Source organism: Drosophila rhopaloa, unplaced genomic scaffold (assembly GCF_018152115.1).
Source record: "Drosophila rhopaloa isolate 14029-0021.01 unplaced genomic scaffold, ASM1815211v1 contig_36, whole genome shotgun sequence".
Taxonomy (NCBI): Eukaryota; Metazoa; Arthropoda; class Insecta; order Diptera; family Drosophilidae; genus Drosophila; species Drosophila rhopaloa.
The window spans coordinates 69,998-86,680 of NW_025335130.1; the positions used below are offsets into that span (position 1 = coordinate 69,998).

At 35.1% G+C, this 16,683-nt stretch overlaps 1 protein-coding gene and 1 long non-coding RNA gene across 2 annotated transcripts; both read right to left on the reverse strand.

Annotated features, from left to right (window-relative positions):
• Positions 1 to 1,512: 1,512 nt before the first annotated feature.
• LOC123038040 (protein FAM210B, mitochondrial-like) lies at positions 1,513 to 3,872 on the reverse strand. Its single transcript, XM_044461490.1, has 3 exons — positions 3,851 to 3,872; positions 2,798 to 3,026; positions 1,513 to 1,988 (listed from the first exon to the last, which is right to left on the reverse strand). The coding sequence occupies exons 1-3, from the start codon at positions 3,870 to 3,872 to the stop codon at positions 1,766 to 1,768; spliced, it is 474 nt and encodes a 157-aa protein (XP_044317425.1). The 3' UTR covers positions 1,513 to 1,765.
• Positions 3,873 to 13,761: 9,889 nt separating this feature from the next.
• LOC123038030 lies at positions 13,762 to 15,197 on the reverse strand. The gene is made up of 2 exons (XR_006417728.1): positions 14,830 to 15,197; positions 13,762 to 14,098 (listed from the first exon to the last, which is right to left on the reverse strand). It is a non-coding gene; the product is annotated as an uncharacterized LOC123038030 (long non-coding RNA).
• Positions 15,198 to 16,683: the final 1,486 nt, after the last annotated feature.

Genomic DNA, 16,683 nt, shown 5'->3' on the forward strand with positions numbered 1-16,683 from the left:
GATCACAAATACTGCTCAGCCGTTTTTCTCGACGTTCGACAGGCCTTTGACAGTATTTGGCACGAGGTATTGTTCCACAAGCTAGTGCACCTTTTGCGTGAGAAACTCTGGAAGCTCATCGAATCGTTCATAGATAACAGGGAGTTTGCTGTAAATATTCGTGGACATCGTTCTGGACTTCGCCCAATTCGTGCTGGTGTCCCACAGGGAAGCGTCCTTGTTCCGGTCCTGTACACAATTTACGCTTCGTATCTGCCAAGCCCAGTTGCTCGTGGTATACTCCTGGCCACATATGCAGATAACACTGCATTTCTTGGTAGCTTGCTGGTAGCACCACTACGAATTCTGAGACGAATTTGAGTGCTCGGCTTCTCGATGAAACATTAACACGTTTGCCTCTATATTGATGGGAATAAGCTTAAGCACGAAGAAAAGGGGACGATTTGTAAATCCTCAAGTCGACACCGGAATCGTCTGCTTACACATACAAACTCTCTGGCAAGACGACACCCGGCCCAAGAATGGAGGACCCGCTACACGCTTTTTTGGGATTTGTGGCGTGTTAAACAAAAATAAAAATAATGAAATAGACTTCGGTATGCTAATCGCCACGCAGTTTCTGCTTGTCAGCTTCAAAAGACATAAAAGTAACAACAATTTAAACAAACCTCAATAACAGTTTGCCTATCATTCATGATTTCCATTTTTTAACCTGTGCATCTCTTTGGCCTTTTATTATAGTTTTTAAAAGAGTAGTGTGCCCTCATTTCCTAAAAATTTCGTTTAACAGCATTTGCTTGAAAAAAATATAGAAAAAAGCTCATGAATCGCACTTGATATTGTTAAATAATTTAAATAACAATGATGTAATTTGCCTGACCAGATTCGGAATCAGCGCACGTAAATCTATTACACAAGTAAATCAATAATGTAAAAAAAATAAGGTAACATAGTAATAGTATAATTGCATATATAACTATTTTTACTAAAATAATGTTTTTTTATTTTATTTTAACCAAAAACAATAAAGGAAGAAAACTTTGGCTAAGTTTATATTCTGTTGCAGCTGTTACAAAAATTAAATATTCTATATTTCGATGCTCGGTCTCTTTTGCAATAATGTTTTTAATCGTTACTATGGCAGCTTTATGATATAGTCGTCGGAGTTTCGTAAAATTAAAACCCAAAAACAACGAAGTTATATTCCTATTTTCTTTTTTCCCGACTGTTTTTATGGGAGCAATATGTTACCGGCTCTTGCTAAGTTTGATCCAAATAGCTTTTAAACTGGGGGACTAGTTTGCGTAGAAACGGTCAGACGGCCGGACGGGCATGGCTAGATCGACTCGCCTGGTGATGCTTATCAAGAATATATCTTCTATGTAGTGTCGGAAATAAACCATTTACAGCGTGGCGAATTTTTCATAGGGGTATTAGAATTGCCAAAATAAAAATTGACAAAAATAAATAGAAAATAATAACACAACATTTCCGGAGGTCACTTCCGAATGATTAAATGTTAATATTAAATTTATTTAAATCTTCTTGAAGAAAGTATTCGACTAATTTGCGCAGTTCTATAACCTTTCAGATAAAATAACAATGTTGGCCAAATATTTGCTAAATTTTATGGAAACTAATTTAAAATCAATTTTAATTTGAGTGTCACCTTTTTATTTGGTCAACCAAATTATAAAGTATTGAACTTCATAGGATTATATAACATCATACTTAATTCTGATAACAATGGTATAAAAACAAATATTTAAAAATAGCTAATTTTTTTGATTTTTGAAAACTGGAATCCTTTTGATCTCAAATATCGGATGATGAACGGTATTGCACCCAACGTAATACTAATTCTAGCAGGTGCAAATACTTTGTGTACGGCGTAGGCCACAACAAAGGAGCTTCCTGTAGCTACTTTCTCTGCAATTGCTGGTGACGCTATGCCAAGAAATTCCAGAACGGGAACCAAGTTTATTCGACTGCAAAAAAAAAAGCGTATTAATAGTGAAATGCATATATAAGGGTCGATTTATAACACAGTAGACGCGTAGTTAAGAATCGCAACGGGAATCTAATTAAGATCTTTTAACCATCTTTGAGCTCTCTTAAGGGGGTATATACCTTTTTCATTTTGAAAATATATAAATTTTTTTTTTGCTTTATCTTAAAGAACAACTTCTTGAGAACATTTCCCCAAATTTTCATTGAGATTTGAGCAGTAGAAAAATAGTTACACCCAAACTTGAAACTTTAAACGCGAATATCTCGAAATGGTGTTTTTTGAAAAATGACTTTGCGATGATATGGATTGGCGAAAAACTACTGAACCGATTTTCTTCAAATTTTTTTTGTAAATGTTCGTATTGAATTTTATTAGTACTTGAACGATCGTTTTTTCATGTACAAATTTTTATTTCGCCGAAATAGATAGTTTTGTAAGAATTTTTGCGTCCAAAAACGTCATTTTTTGCATAAAACGTTCCCGTAGGTACAGAATAAAAAATTTAAACTAATGAAATATTTTTATTTTTTCGGTTTCAGTTGACCCGTTCGTCCTGGGGAATTATCACCGCAAGGCTCTTAAAAAAAAGGCATTTAAGGGAAACAGCCACACCTTAAAAACTATTAAATATTTTTTTAAAATTTTTTGCATAAACATTGTCAACAATCTAAACTTTCAGAACATATAATCATTCATTTAATAAAGCAATAAAAAAATCCATAAAAAAATCCAAACTTTCCTATTTTTTTTCGACAAAAAAAGGTATACCCCTCCTTAATACCTTACCTAGATACGAGTACATAGAAACCTCCAAGTGAAATTAACGAAATTCCCACATGGAACGCCACAATGGAAACTCCATATTCCTTAAATGCCCGTTTTAGTTGCTCTTTTTTATTAAATTTTTCACCTCCAGATGTCTCTGTGGAAACCGACTTCGATGGGGCGGAAGACTTTGTGGCTGATGACTGAGACGTCGATTGGGTACTGTAGCTTCGACGCGTGTAGAAATCGTCTACAAGTATTAAAGTATATTATTAAAGACGGGCTTGGACTAGTAAAATTTAAATTATTTTTTCTAGTTCTTCAACATTTTTGTATAGCGTTTCACATGTTTTTATATAGGAGGAAAACAAAAATTTTTTTTGCACTCAGCGAGAACCGTGTTCAATTGATCGACCGACGTTGGAATTCACTCAATAAGATAATTTCGGTGATGATTATCTGTAAAGCTTTAAAGCATCCCCAATAGCCCCAAACAATGAATGAATAATGAATAAAACATAAACTTACCTTTACTAAAAAAGGGAAAACTAATTTCAATTACAAACAAATTTATTTTGCGAGAAATTTAAATTGCTTGGTTAAACAAATTTGAATGTGAAGGAAGGATATTACAGAGAATATAGTATCAGTTTGGATGCCCTATGACCGGCGTGCCATGATAGCACGAGTTTTTCATGTAAAAGTGAATAGACCATTACGTACTTCATGTAAAAAGGCAAAAGTATGGCCTATTACATGTCTTCATACTTTTGGATTGAAAATTGTATTTATGCAGAAAAATTTGTATCGGCAAGAAAATCGAGACGACGGTGGTTTACCGTAAAAATTGTAATATCGTGGACAGCCATTGGGCTGTTGTAAAACTTCTTGAATTGGAAGTACACGTTAATGTCGAAGCCTGCAATAGAGATAATACATTTGCAAATTTATCAAGTAAGGCGAAATGAATTTGAAATGTATGAAGCTGTTCGAAGTGGAAATTTCTTACTTTTCCTACAGTATATTTAAACAAGAAAGGAAAGCTAGCTTCGGGCGGAGCCGAAGTTGATATACCCTTGCAGAATATTCTGTACATTATATCTCCAAAATCGGATATTCATATGATGCATTCTTAATACTCATAAAAAATCCCAAATTCCTAACTTTAAAAACACCAAAGTTATTTCATTTCCAATCGTTCAGTTATATGGCAGCTTTAGGTTACAGTCGGCCGATCCTTATGAAATTTGGTAGGTCGAATTGATTGCCCAAAAATAAAACCCATAGAAAATCCCAACTTTAAAAACACCAAAGTTTTGGCATTTCCGATCGTTCAGTTATATGGCGGCTATATGATATAGTCGCCCGATGCGGCTCGTTTCGACTTATATACTAAATGCAATAGAAAGACAACTTTTGGGAAAGTTTCAAGCTAATAGCTTTAAAACTGAGGAATTAGTTTGCGTAGAAACGGACGAACGGACGGACATGGCTAGATCGACTCTCCTGCTGATGCTGATCAAGAATATATATACTTTATAGGGTCGGAAATGTCTCCTTCACTGCGTTGCAAACTTATGACTGAAATTATAAAACCCGCTGGTATGGTATGGTATAAAAATATCTTTGTAAAATAGACGACAAATGTTTTGTAAAATTAAAAAAATAACAGAAACCGTGGGTTGCAATCTGCGAATTGTTCTGAGATTGCTAAAATGTATTATATCTCGGAGTATATGGAATTAATTTAGGAAACAACAAAGTTATAGTTACGAACGGTCGGACATGGCTAATTCGAATCGGCTGGTGATGCTGATCAAGAATATATATACTTTACAAATATATATTTTCAACTTTGACTTAAGGTGAATAACATTGAACCCTTAGATGGTTCAGGGGTTTTTTTTGCCTTTCAAAATAAAAGGAGTTTAACTTTTTATAATTTAATTGGAATTTGAAATTAGGCGTTGTTTTTGTCTTTGAATGCTAAGTCTTTTGTTAAGATTCTTAATTCTAAAATATATTCTAATCTTAAAATAAAACCTTTTTATTTCCAAACTTATACTAACATTTTCGGCTGCGATTATTAAAGTTTCTTTACATTCTTTGTTATTTTAAAAGTATCGTCAATGTAGTGTACAAATATAAATTCTAATTGTTTTATTTTTTCAACGGCACACATTGGAAAAAGTCATGTTGCTCAAGAGTTAATTCTGTAAAAAATTCGTCCGCAGACAACCTTTTCCTTCAAAAAACGAACACGCACTGACCAAAACCCGAACGTTTAGACAGCCTTATGTTATTGTATCATGGCCGCTGCCAGCTGTGGAGCCTCCCGCAAAGTTTTTTGAGTGTCCATATTGGTTGTATGAAATGACCAGTCTATATGTTATATGGTTAGTGATACTACAAAGCGTGAAGGTGAATTGAGTTTTGTAAAACACACTATTCGTAAGACTATTAGTTTTTTCATATAAAAGAAAAATGAATTGACTTACGACAAGTAAGTGCACACAGGATAAATTGGTTTTCCATCCCAGCATACCCTATTTAAACATTAGTTATGTTTCTGCTCAGTTACAGTTTTCTAATAGACTCCGGTGTACTGATCACCACGCAGTACCTGCTTACAGTATAAGCATCTTTATTTGGAACTTCAACAACTTGGTTGGCAAATCTCTTGAGATTGAGGACCTCCTCCAGGAACGCAACATTGACATTTTAATGATCTTAGATACACATTTTACCAGCCGACGATGACACCTGCAAGCAGTTGCCATTAGTTTGGTCACAGGGTTTGTCAGAATTTCGTTTGGTGCTGTCTACTGTCCACCTGGTCACCACCTTTTTTGGTCTTCTGAGGAATATATGCGTCTATTTGGTTTTGTAGGTAGCCGCTTCCTCTTTGGAGAGGGTTGGAATGCGCACCATCGTTTCTGATGGTGCAGGCGCTCGTGCCTTCGGGGAAACACCCTGATGTCAGTTATCATTGACACAAACATGCAGATTTTGGCTGCTGGCGGACCCACTCATTTTCCTTGGATCACTGACAACCTTCCGACGGCCATTGATTTTGCAGTGTACAAAGGCATCCCCTGCAACCACCTTATTGCCTCAGAGTCTAGACTTCTATCTATTAACGCCTTTGAAGAAGCACTTCCGAACCACCAGTTTTGTTTCCGTAGTCGCCATTGTGCTATCGAGCAAGTGCACAGAGTAGTTAACAAAGTTCTGAGTGCTTTCAAAGATCACAAATACTGCTCAGCCGTTTTTCTCGATGTTCGACAGGCCTTTGACAGTATTTGGCACGAGGTATTGTTCCACAAGCTAGTGCACCTTTTGCGTGAGAAACTCTGGAAGCTCATCGAATCGTTCATAGATAACAGGGAGTTTGCTGTAAATATTCGTGGACATCGTTCTGGACTTCGCCCAATTCGTGCTGGTGTCCCACAGGGAAGCGTCCTTGTTCCGGTCCTGTACACAATTTACGCTTCGTATCTGCCAAGCCCAGTTGCTCGTGGTATACTCCTGGCCACATATGCAGATAACACTGCATTTCTTGGTAGCTTGCTGGTAGCACCACTACGAATTCTGAGACGAATTTGAGTGCTCGGCTTCTCGATGAAACATTAACACGTTTGCCTCTATATTGATGGGAATAAGCTTAAGCACGAAGAAAAGGGGACGATTTGTAAATCCTCAAGTCGACACCGGAATCGTCTGCTTACACATACAAACTCTCTGGCAAGACGACACCCGGCCCAAGAATGGAGGACCCGCTACAGCTTTTTTGGGATTTGTGGCGTGTTAAACAAAAATAAAAATAATGAAATAGACTTCGGTATGCTAATCGCCACGCAGTTTCTGCTTGTCAGCTTCAAAAGACATAAAAGTAACAACAATTTAAACAAACCTCAATAACAGTTTGCCTATCATTCATGATTTCCATTTTTTTAACCTGTGCATCTCTTTGGCCTTTTATTATAGTTTTTAAAAGAGTAGTGTGCCCTCATTTCCTAAAAATTTCGTTTAACAGCATTTGCTTGAAAAAAATATAGAAAAAAGCTCATGAATCGCACTTGATATTGTTAAATAATTTAAATAACAATGATGTAATTTGCCTGACCAGATTCGGAATCAGCGCACGTAAATCTATTACACAAGTAAATCAATAATGTAAAAAAAATAAGGTAACATAGTAATAGTATAATTGCATATATAACTATTTTTACTAAAATAATGTTTTTTTATTTTATTTTAACCAAAAACAATAAAGGAAGAAAACTTTGGCTAAGTTTATATTCTGTTGCAGCTGTTACAAAAATTAAATATTCTATATTTCGATGCTCGGTCTCTTTTGCAATAATGTTTTTAATCGTTACTATGGCAGCTTTATGATATAGTCGTCGGAGTTTCGTAAAATTAAAACACAAAAACAACGAAGTTATATTCCTATTTTCTTTTTTCCCGACTGTTTTTATGGGAGCAATATGTTACCGGCTCTTGCTAAGTTTGATCCAAATAGCTTTTAAACTGGGGGACTAGTTTGCGTAGAAACGGTCAGACGGCCGGACGGGCATGGCTAGATCGACTCGCCTGGTGATGCTTATCAAGAATATATCTTCTATGTAGTGTCGGAAATAAACCATTTACAGCGTGGCGAATTTTTCATAGGGGTATTAGAATTGCCAAAATAAAAATTGACAAAAATAAATAGAAAATAATAACACAACATTTCCGGAGGTCACTTCCGAATGATTAAATGTTAATATTAAATTTATTTAAATCTTCTTGAAGAAAGTATTCGACTAATTTGCGCAGTTCTATAACCTTTCAGATAAAATAACAATGTTGGCCAAATATTTGCTAAATTTTATGGAAACTAATTTAAAATCAATTTTAATTTGAGTGTCACCTTTTTATTTGGTCAACCAAATTATAAAGTATTGAACTTCATAGGATTATATAACATCATACTTAATTCTGATAACAATGGTATAAAAACAAATATTTAAAAATAGCTAATTTTTTTTGATTTTTGAAAACTGGAATCCTTTTGATCTCAAATATCGGATGATGAACGGTATTGCACCCAACGTAATACTAATTCTAGCAGGTGCAAATACTTTGTGTACGGCGTAGGCCACAACAAAGGAGCTTCCTGTAGCTACTTTCTCTGCAATTGCTGGTGACGCTATGCCAAGAAATTCCAGAACGGGAACCAAGTTTATTCGACTGCAACAAAAAAAGCGTATTAATAGTGAAATGCATATATAAGGGTCGATTTATAACACAGTAGACGCGTAGTTAAGAATCGCAACGGGAATCTAATTAAGATCTTTTAACCATCTTTGAGCTCTCTTAAGGGGGTATATACCTTTTTCATTTTGAAAATATATAAATTTTTTTTTGCTTTATCTTAAAGAACAACTTCTTGAGAACATTTCCCCAAATTTTCATTGAGATTTGAGCAGTAGAAAAATAGTTACACCCAAACTTGAAACTTTAAACGCGAATATCTCAAAATGGTGTTTTTTGAAAAATGACTTTGCGATGATATGGATTGGCGAAAAACTACTGAACCGATTTTCTTCAAATTTTTTTGTAAATGTTCGTATTGAATTTTATTAGTACTTGAACGATCGTTTTTTCATGTACAAATTTTTATTTCGCCGAAATAGATAGTTTTGTAAGAATTTTTGCGTCCAAAAACGTCATTTTTTGCATAAAACGTTCCCGTAGGTACAGAATAAAAAATTTAAACTAATGAAATATTTTTATTTTTTCGGTTTCAGTTGACCCGTTCGTCCTGGGGAATTATCACCGCAAGGCTCTTAAAAAAAAGGCATTTAAGGGAAACAGCCACACCTTAAAAACTATTAAATATTTTTTTAAAATTTTTTGCATAAACATTGTCAACAATCTAAACTTTCAGAACATATAATCATTCATTTAATAAAGCAATAAAAAAATCCATAAAAAAATCCAAACTTTCCTATTTTTTTTCGACAAAAAAAGGTATACCCCTCCTTAATACCTTACCTAGATACGAGTACATAGAAACCTCTAAGTGAAATTAACGAAATTCCCACATGGAACGCCACAATGGAAACTCCATATTCCTTAAATGCCCGTTTTAGTTGCTCTTTTTTATTAAATTTTTCACCTCCAGATGTCTCTGTGGAAACCGACTTCGATGGGGCGGAAGACTTTGTAGCTGATGACTGAGACGTCGATTGGGTACTGTAGCTTCGACGCGTGGAGAAATCGTCTACAAGTATTAAAGTATATTATTAAAGACGGGCTTGGACTAGTAAAATTTAAATTATTTTTTCTAGTTCTTCAACATTTTTGTATAGCGTTTCACATGTTTTTATATAGGAGGAAAACAAATATTTTTTTTTGCACTCAGCGAGAACCGTGTTCAATTGATCGACCGACGTTGGAATTCACTCAATAAGATAATTTCGGTGATGATTATCTGTAAAGCTTTAAAGCATCCCCAATAGCCCCAAACAATGAATGAATAATGAATAAAACATAAACTTACCTTTACTAAAAAGGGAAAACTAATTTCAATTACAAACAAATTTATTTTGCGAGAAATTTAAATTGCTTGGTTAAACAAATTTGAATGTGAAGGAAGGATATTACAGAGAATATAGTATCAGTTTGTATGCCCTATGACCGGCGTGCCATGATAGCACGAGTTTTTCATGTAAAAGTGAATAGACCATTACGTTCTTCATGTAAAAAGGCAAAAGTATGGCCTATTACATGTCTTCATACTTTTTGGATTGAAAATTGTATTTATGCAGAAAAATTTGTATCGGCAAGAAAATCGAGACGACGGTGGTTTACCGTAAAAATTGTAATATCGTGGACAGCCATTGGGCTGTTGTAAAACTTCTTGAATTGGAAGTACACGTTAATGTCGAAGCCTGCAATAGAGATAATACATTTGCAAATTTATCAAGTAAGGCGAAATGAATTTGAAATGTATGAAGCTGTTCGAAGTGGAAATTTCTTGCTTTTCCTACAGTATATTTAAACAAGAAAGGAAAGCTAGCTTCGGGCGGAGCCGAAGTTGATATACCCTTGCAGAATATTCTGTACATTATATCTCCAAAATCGGATATTCATATGATGCATTCTTAATACTCATAAAAAATCCCAAATTCCTAACTTTAAAAACACCAAAGTTATGTCATTTCCAATCGTTCAGTTATATGGCAGCTTTAGGTTACAGTCGGCCGATCCTTATGAAATTTGGTAGGTCGAATTGATTGCCCAAAAATAAAACCCATAGAAAATCCCAACTTTAAAAACAACAAAGTTTTGGCATTTCCGATCGTTCAGTTATATGGCGGCTATATGATATAGTCGCCCGATGCGGCTCGTTTCGACTTATATACTAAATGCAATAGAAAGACAACTTTTGGGAAAGTTTCAAGCTAATAGCTTTAAAACTGAGGAATTAGTTTGCGTAGAAACGGACGAACGGACGGACATGGCTAGATCGACTCTCCTGCTGATGCTGATCAAGAATATATATACTTTATAGGGTCGGAAATGTCTCCTTCACTGCGTTGCAAACTTATGACTGAAATTATAAAACCCGCTGGTATGGTATGGTATAAAAATATCTTTGTAAAATAGACGACAAATGTTTTGTAAAATTAAAAAAATAACAGAAACCGTGGGTTGCAATCTGCGAATTGTTCTGAGATTGCTAAAATGTATTATATCTTGGAGTATATGGAATTAATTTAGGAAACAACAAAGTTATAGTTACGAACGGTCGGACATGGCTAATTCGAATCGGCTGGTGATGCTGATCAAGAATATATATACTTTACAAATATATATTTTCAACTTTGACTTAAGGTGAATAACATTGAACCCTTAGATGGTTCAGGGGTTTTTTTTGCCTTTCAAAATAAAAGGAGTTTAACTTTTTATAATTTAATTGGAATTTGAAATTAGGCGTTGTTTTTGTCTTTGAATGCTAAGTCTTTTGTTAAGATTCTTAATTCTAAAATATATTCTAATCTTAAAATAAAACCTTTTTATTTCCAAACTTATACTAACATTTTCGGCTGCGATTATTAAAGTTTCTTTACATTCTTTGTTATTTTAAAAGTATCGTCAATGTAGTGTACAAATATAAATTCTAATTGTTTTATTTTTTCAACGGCACACATTGGAAAAAGTCATGTTGCTCAAGAGTTAATTCTGTAAAAAATTCGTCCGCAGACAACCTTTTCCTTCAAAAAACGAACACGCACTGACCAAAACCCGAACGTTTAGACAGCCGACGAGACTACCTTATGTTATTGTATCATGGCCGCTGCCAGCTGTGGAGCCTCCCGCAAAGTTTTTTGAGTGTCCATATTGGTTGTATGAAATGACCAGTCTATATGTTATATGGTTAGTGATACTACAAAGCGTGAAGGTGAATTGAGTTTTGTAAAACACACTATTCGTAAGACTATTAGTTTTTTCATATAAAAGAAAAATGAATTGACTTACGACAAGTAAGTGCACACAGGATAAATTGGTTTTCCATCCCAGCATACCCTATTTAAACATTAGTTATGTTTCTGCTCAGTTACAGTTTTCTAATAGACTCCGGTGTACTGATCACCACGCAGTACCTGCTTACAGTATAAGCATCTTTATTTGGAACTTCAACAACTTGGTTGGCAAATCTCTTGAGATTGAGGACCTCCTCCAGGAACGCAACATTGACATTTTAATGATCTTAGATACACATTTTACCAGCCGACGATGACACCTGCAAGCAGTTGCCATTAGTTTGGTCACAGGGTTTGTCAGAATTTCGTTTGGTGCTGTCTACTGTCCACCTGGTCACCACCTTTTTGGTCTTCTGAGGAATATATGCGTCTATTTGGTTTTGTAGGTAGCCGCTTCCTCTTTGGAGAGGGTTGGAATGCGCACCATCGTTTCTGATGGTGCAGGCGCTCGTGCCTTCGGGGAAACACCCTGATGTCAGTTATCATTGACACAAACATGCAGATTTTGGCTGCTGGCGGACCCACTCATTTTCCTTGGATCACTGACAACCTTCCGACGGCCATTGATTTTGCAGTGTACAAAGGCATCCCCTGCAACCACCTTATTGCCTCAGAGTGTCCGGGCCTTTCCTCTGTCCTCTTTCTCCAATATTTTTGAGCGGCTCATGCCTAGTAGACTTCTATCTATTAACGCCTTTGAAGAAGCACTTCCGAACCACCAGTTTTGTTTCCGTAGTCGCCATTGTGCTATCGAGCAAGTGCACAGAGTAGTTAACAAAGTTCTGAGTGCTTTCAAAGATCACAAATACTGCTCAGCCGTTTTTCTCGACGTTCGACAGGCCTTTGACAGTATTTGGCACGAGGTATTGTTCCACAAGCTAGTGCACCTTTTGCGTGAGAAACTCTGGAAGCTCATCGAATCGTTCATAGATAACAGGGAGTTTGCTGTAAATATTCGTGGACATCGTTCTGGACTTCGCCCAATTCGTGCTGGTGTCCCACAGGGAAGCGTCCTTGTTCCGGTCCTGTACACAATTTACGCTTCGTATCTGCCAAGCCCAGTTGCTCGTGGTATACTCCTGGCCACATATGCAGATAACACTGCATTTCTTGGTAGCTTGCTGGTAGCACCACTACGAATTCTGAGACGAATTTGAGTGCTCGGCTTCTCGATGAAACATTAACACGTTTGCCTCTATATTGATGGGAATAAGCTTAAGCACGAAGAAAAGGGGACGATTTGTAAATCCTCAAGTCGACACCGGAATCGTCTGCTTACACATACAAACTCTCTGGCAAGACGACACCCGGCCCAAGAATGGAGGACCCGCTACACGCTTTTTTGGGATTTGTGGCGTGTTAAACAAAAATAAAAATAATGAAATAGACTTCGGTATGCTAATCGCCACGCAGTTTCTGCTTGTCAGCTTCAAAAGACATAAAAGTAACAACAATTTAAACAAACCTCAATAACAGTTTGCCTATCATTCATGATTTCCATTTTTTTAACCAGTGCATCTCTTTGGCCTTTTATTATAGTTTTTAAAAGAGTAGTGTGCCCTCATTTCCTAAAAATTTCGTTTAACAGCATTTGCTTGAAAAAAATATAGAAAAAAGCTCATGAATCGCACTTGATATTGTTAAATAATTTAAATAACAATGATGTAATTTGCCTGACCAGATTCGGAATCAGCGCACGTAAATCTATTACACAAGTAAATCAATAATGTAAAAAAATAAGGTAACATAGTAATAGTATAATTGCATATATAACTATTTTTACTAAAATAATGTTTTTTTATTTTATTTTAACCAAAAACAATAAAGGAAGAAAACTTTGGCTAAGTTTATATTCTGTTGCAGCTGTTACAAAAATTAAATATTCTATATTTCGATGCTCGGTCTCTTTTGCAACAATGTTTTTAATCGTTACTATGGCAGCTTTATGATATAGTCGTCGGAGTTTCGTAAAATTAAAACCCAAAAACAACGAAGTTATATTCCTATTTTCTTTTTTCCCGACTGTTTTTATGGGAGCAATATGTTACCGGCTCTTGCTAAGTTTGATCCAAATAGCTTTTAAACTGGGGGACTAGTTTGCGTAGAAACGGTCAGACGGCCGGACGGGCATGGCTAGATCGACTCGCCTGGTGATGCTTATCAAGAATATATCTTCTATGTAGTGTCGGAAATAAACCATTTACAGCGTGGCGAATTTTTCATAGGGGTATTAGAATTGCCAAAATAAAAATTGACAAAAATAAATAGAAAATAATAACACAACATTTCCGGAGGTCACTTCCGAATGATTAAATGTTAATATTAAATTTATTTAAATCTTCTTGAAGAAAGTTTTCGACTAATTTGCGCAGTTCTATAACCTTTCAGATAAAATAACAATGTTGGCCAAATATTTGCTAAATTTTATGGAAACTAATTTAAAATCAATTTTAATTTGAGTGTCACCTTTTTATTTGGTCAACCAAATTATAAAGTATTGAACTTCATAGGATTATATAACATCATACTTAATTCTGATAACAATGGTATAAAAACAAATATTTAAAAATAGCTAATTTTTTTGATTTTTGAAAACTGGAATCCTTTTGATCTCAAATATCGGATGATGAACGGTATTGCACCCAACGTAATACTAATTCTAGCAGGTGCAAATACTTTGTGTACGGCGTAGGCCACAACAAAGGAGCTTCCTGTAGCTACTTTCTCTGCAATTGCTGGTGACGCTATGCCAAGAAATTCCAGAACGGGAACCAAGTTTATTCCACTGCAACAAAAAAAGCGTATTAATAGTGAAATGCATATATAAGGGTCGATTTATAACACAGTAGACGCGTAGTTAAGAATCGCAACGGGAATCTAATTAATATCTTTTAACCATCTTTGAGCTCTCTTAAGGGGGTTTTTTTTTGCTTTATCTTAAAGAACAACTTCTTGAGAACATTTCCCCAAATTTTCATTGAGATTTGAGCAGTAGAAAAATAGTTACACCCAAACTTGAACCGATTTTCTTCAAATTTTTTTTGTAAATGTTCGTATTGAATTTTATTAGTACTTGAACGATCGTTTTTTCATGTACAAATTTTTATTTCGCCGAAATAGATAGTTTTGTAAGAATTTTTGCGTCCAAAAACGTCATTTTTTGCATAAAACGTTCCCGTAGGTACAAAATAAAAAAATTTTAAAAAAGTTCGTTCAAGTAAAGAATACTACTTTAAACTAATGAAATATTTTTATTTTTTCGGTTTCAGTTGACCCGTTCGTCCTGGGGAATTATCACCGCAAGGCTCTTAAAAAAAAGGCATTTAAGGGAAACAGCCACACCTTAAAAACTATTAAATATTTTTTTAAAATTTTTTGCATAAACATTGTCAACAATCTAAACTTTCAGAACATATAATCATTCATTTAATAAAGCAATAAAAAAATCCATAAAAAAATCCAAACTTTCCTATTTTTTTTCGACAAAAAAAGGTATACCCCTCCTTAATACCTTACCTAGATACGAGTACATAGAAACCTCCAAGTGAAATTAACGAAATTCCCACATGGAACGCCACAATGGAAACTCCATATTCCTTAAATGCCCGTTTTAGTTGCTCTTTTTTATTAAATTTTTCACCTCCAGATGTCTCTGTGGAAACCGACTTCGATGGGGCGGAAGACTTTGTGGCTGATGACTGAGACGTCGATTGGGTACTGTAGCTTCGACGCGTGTAGAAATCGTCTACAAGTATTAAAGTATATTATTAAAGACGGGCTTGGACTAGTAAAATTTAAATTATTTTTTCTAGTTCTTCAACATTTTTGTATAGCGTTTCACATGTTTTTATATAGGAGGAAAACAAATATTTTTTTTGCACTCAGCGAGAACCGTGTTCAATTGATCGACCGACGTTGGAATTCACTCAATAAGATAATTTCGGTGATGATTATCTGTAAAGCTTTAAAGCATCCCCAATAGCCCCAAACAAAGAATGAATAATGAATAAAACATAAACTTACCTTTACTAAAAAAGGGAAAACTAATTTCAATTACAAACAAATTTATTTTGCGAGAAATTTAAATTGCTTGGTTAAACAAATTTGAATGTGAAGGAAGGATATTACAGAGAATATAGTATCAGTTTGGATGCCCTATGACCGGCGTGCCATGATAGCACGAGTTTTTCATGTAAAAGTGAATAGACCATTACGTACTTCATGTAAAAAGGCAAAAGTATGGCCTATTACATGTCTTCATACTTTTTGGATTGAAAATTGTATTTATGCAGAAAAATTTGTATCGGCAAGAAAATCGAGACGACGGTGGTTTACCGTAAAAATTGTAATATCGTGGACAGCCATTGGGCTGTTGTAAAACTTCTTGAATTGGAAGTACACGTTAATGTCGAAGCCTGCAATAGAGATAATACATTTGCAAATTTATCAAGTAAGGCGAAATGAATTTGAAATGTATGAAGCTGTTCGAAGTGGAAATTTCTTACTTTTCCTACAGTATATTTAAACAAGAAAGGAAAGCTAGCTTCGGGCGGAGCCGAAGTTGATATACCCTTGCAGAATATTCTGTACATTATATCTCCAAAATCGGATATTCATATGATGCATTCTTAATACTCATAAAAAATCCCAAATTCCTAACTTTAAAAACACCAAAGTTATTTCATTTCCAATCGTTCAGTTATATGGCAGCTTTAGGTTACAGTCGGCCGATCCTTATGAAATTTGGTAGGTCGAATTGATTGCCCAAAAATAAAACCCATAGAAAATCCCAACTTTAAAAACACCAAAGTTTTGGCATTTCCGATCGTTCAGTTATATGGCGGCTATATGATATAGTCGCCCGATGCGGCTCGTTTCGACTTATATACTAAATGCAATAGAAAGACAACTTTTGGGAAAGTTTCAAGCTAATAGCTTTAAAACTGAGGAATTAGTTTGCGTAGAAACGGACGAACGGACGGACATGGCTAGATCGACTCTCCTGATGCTGATGCTGATCAAGAATATATATACTTTATAGGGTCGGAAATGTCTCCTTCACTGCGTTGCAAACTTATGACTGAAATTATAAAACCCGCTGGTATGGTATGGTATAAAAATATCTTTGTAAAATAGACGACAAATGTTTTGTAAAATTAAAAAAATAACAGAAACCGTGGGTTGCAATCTGCGAATTGTTCTGAGATTGCTAAAATGTATTATATCTTGGAGTATATGGAATTAATTTAGGAAACAACAAAGTTATAGTTACGAACGGTCGGACATGGCTAATTCGAATCGGCTGGTGATGCTGATCAAGAATATATATACTTTACAAATATATATTTTCAACTTTGACTTAAGGTGAAT

What these genes read in the sequence shown, in the direction of transcription:
- LOC123038040 (XM_044461490.1), bottom strand. Translation starts at nt 3,872, where the DNA reads ATGTACAGAATATTCTGCAAGG. An exon ending in GTACAGAATATTCTGCAAGG is followed by an intron (nt 3,027 to 3,850) that starts GTATATCAACTT and finishes TAATACTTGTAG; the next exon opens with ACGATTTCTACACGCGTCGA. An exon ending in TTCTATGTACTCGTATCTAG is followed by an intron (nt 1,989 to 2,797) that starts GTAAGGTATTAA and finishes TTTTTTTTGCAG; the next exon opens with TCGAATAAACTTGGTTCCCG.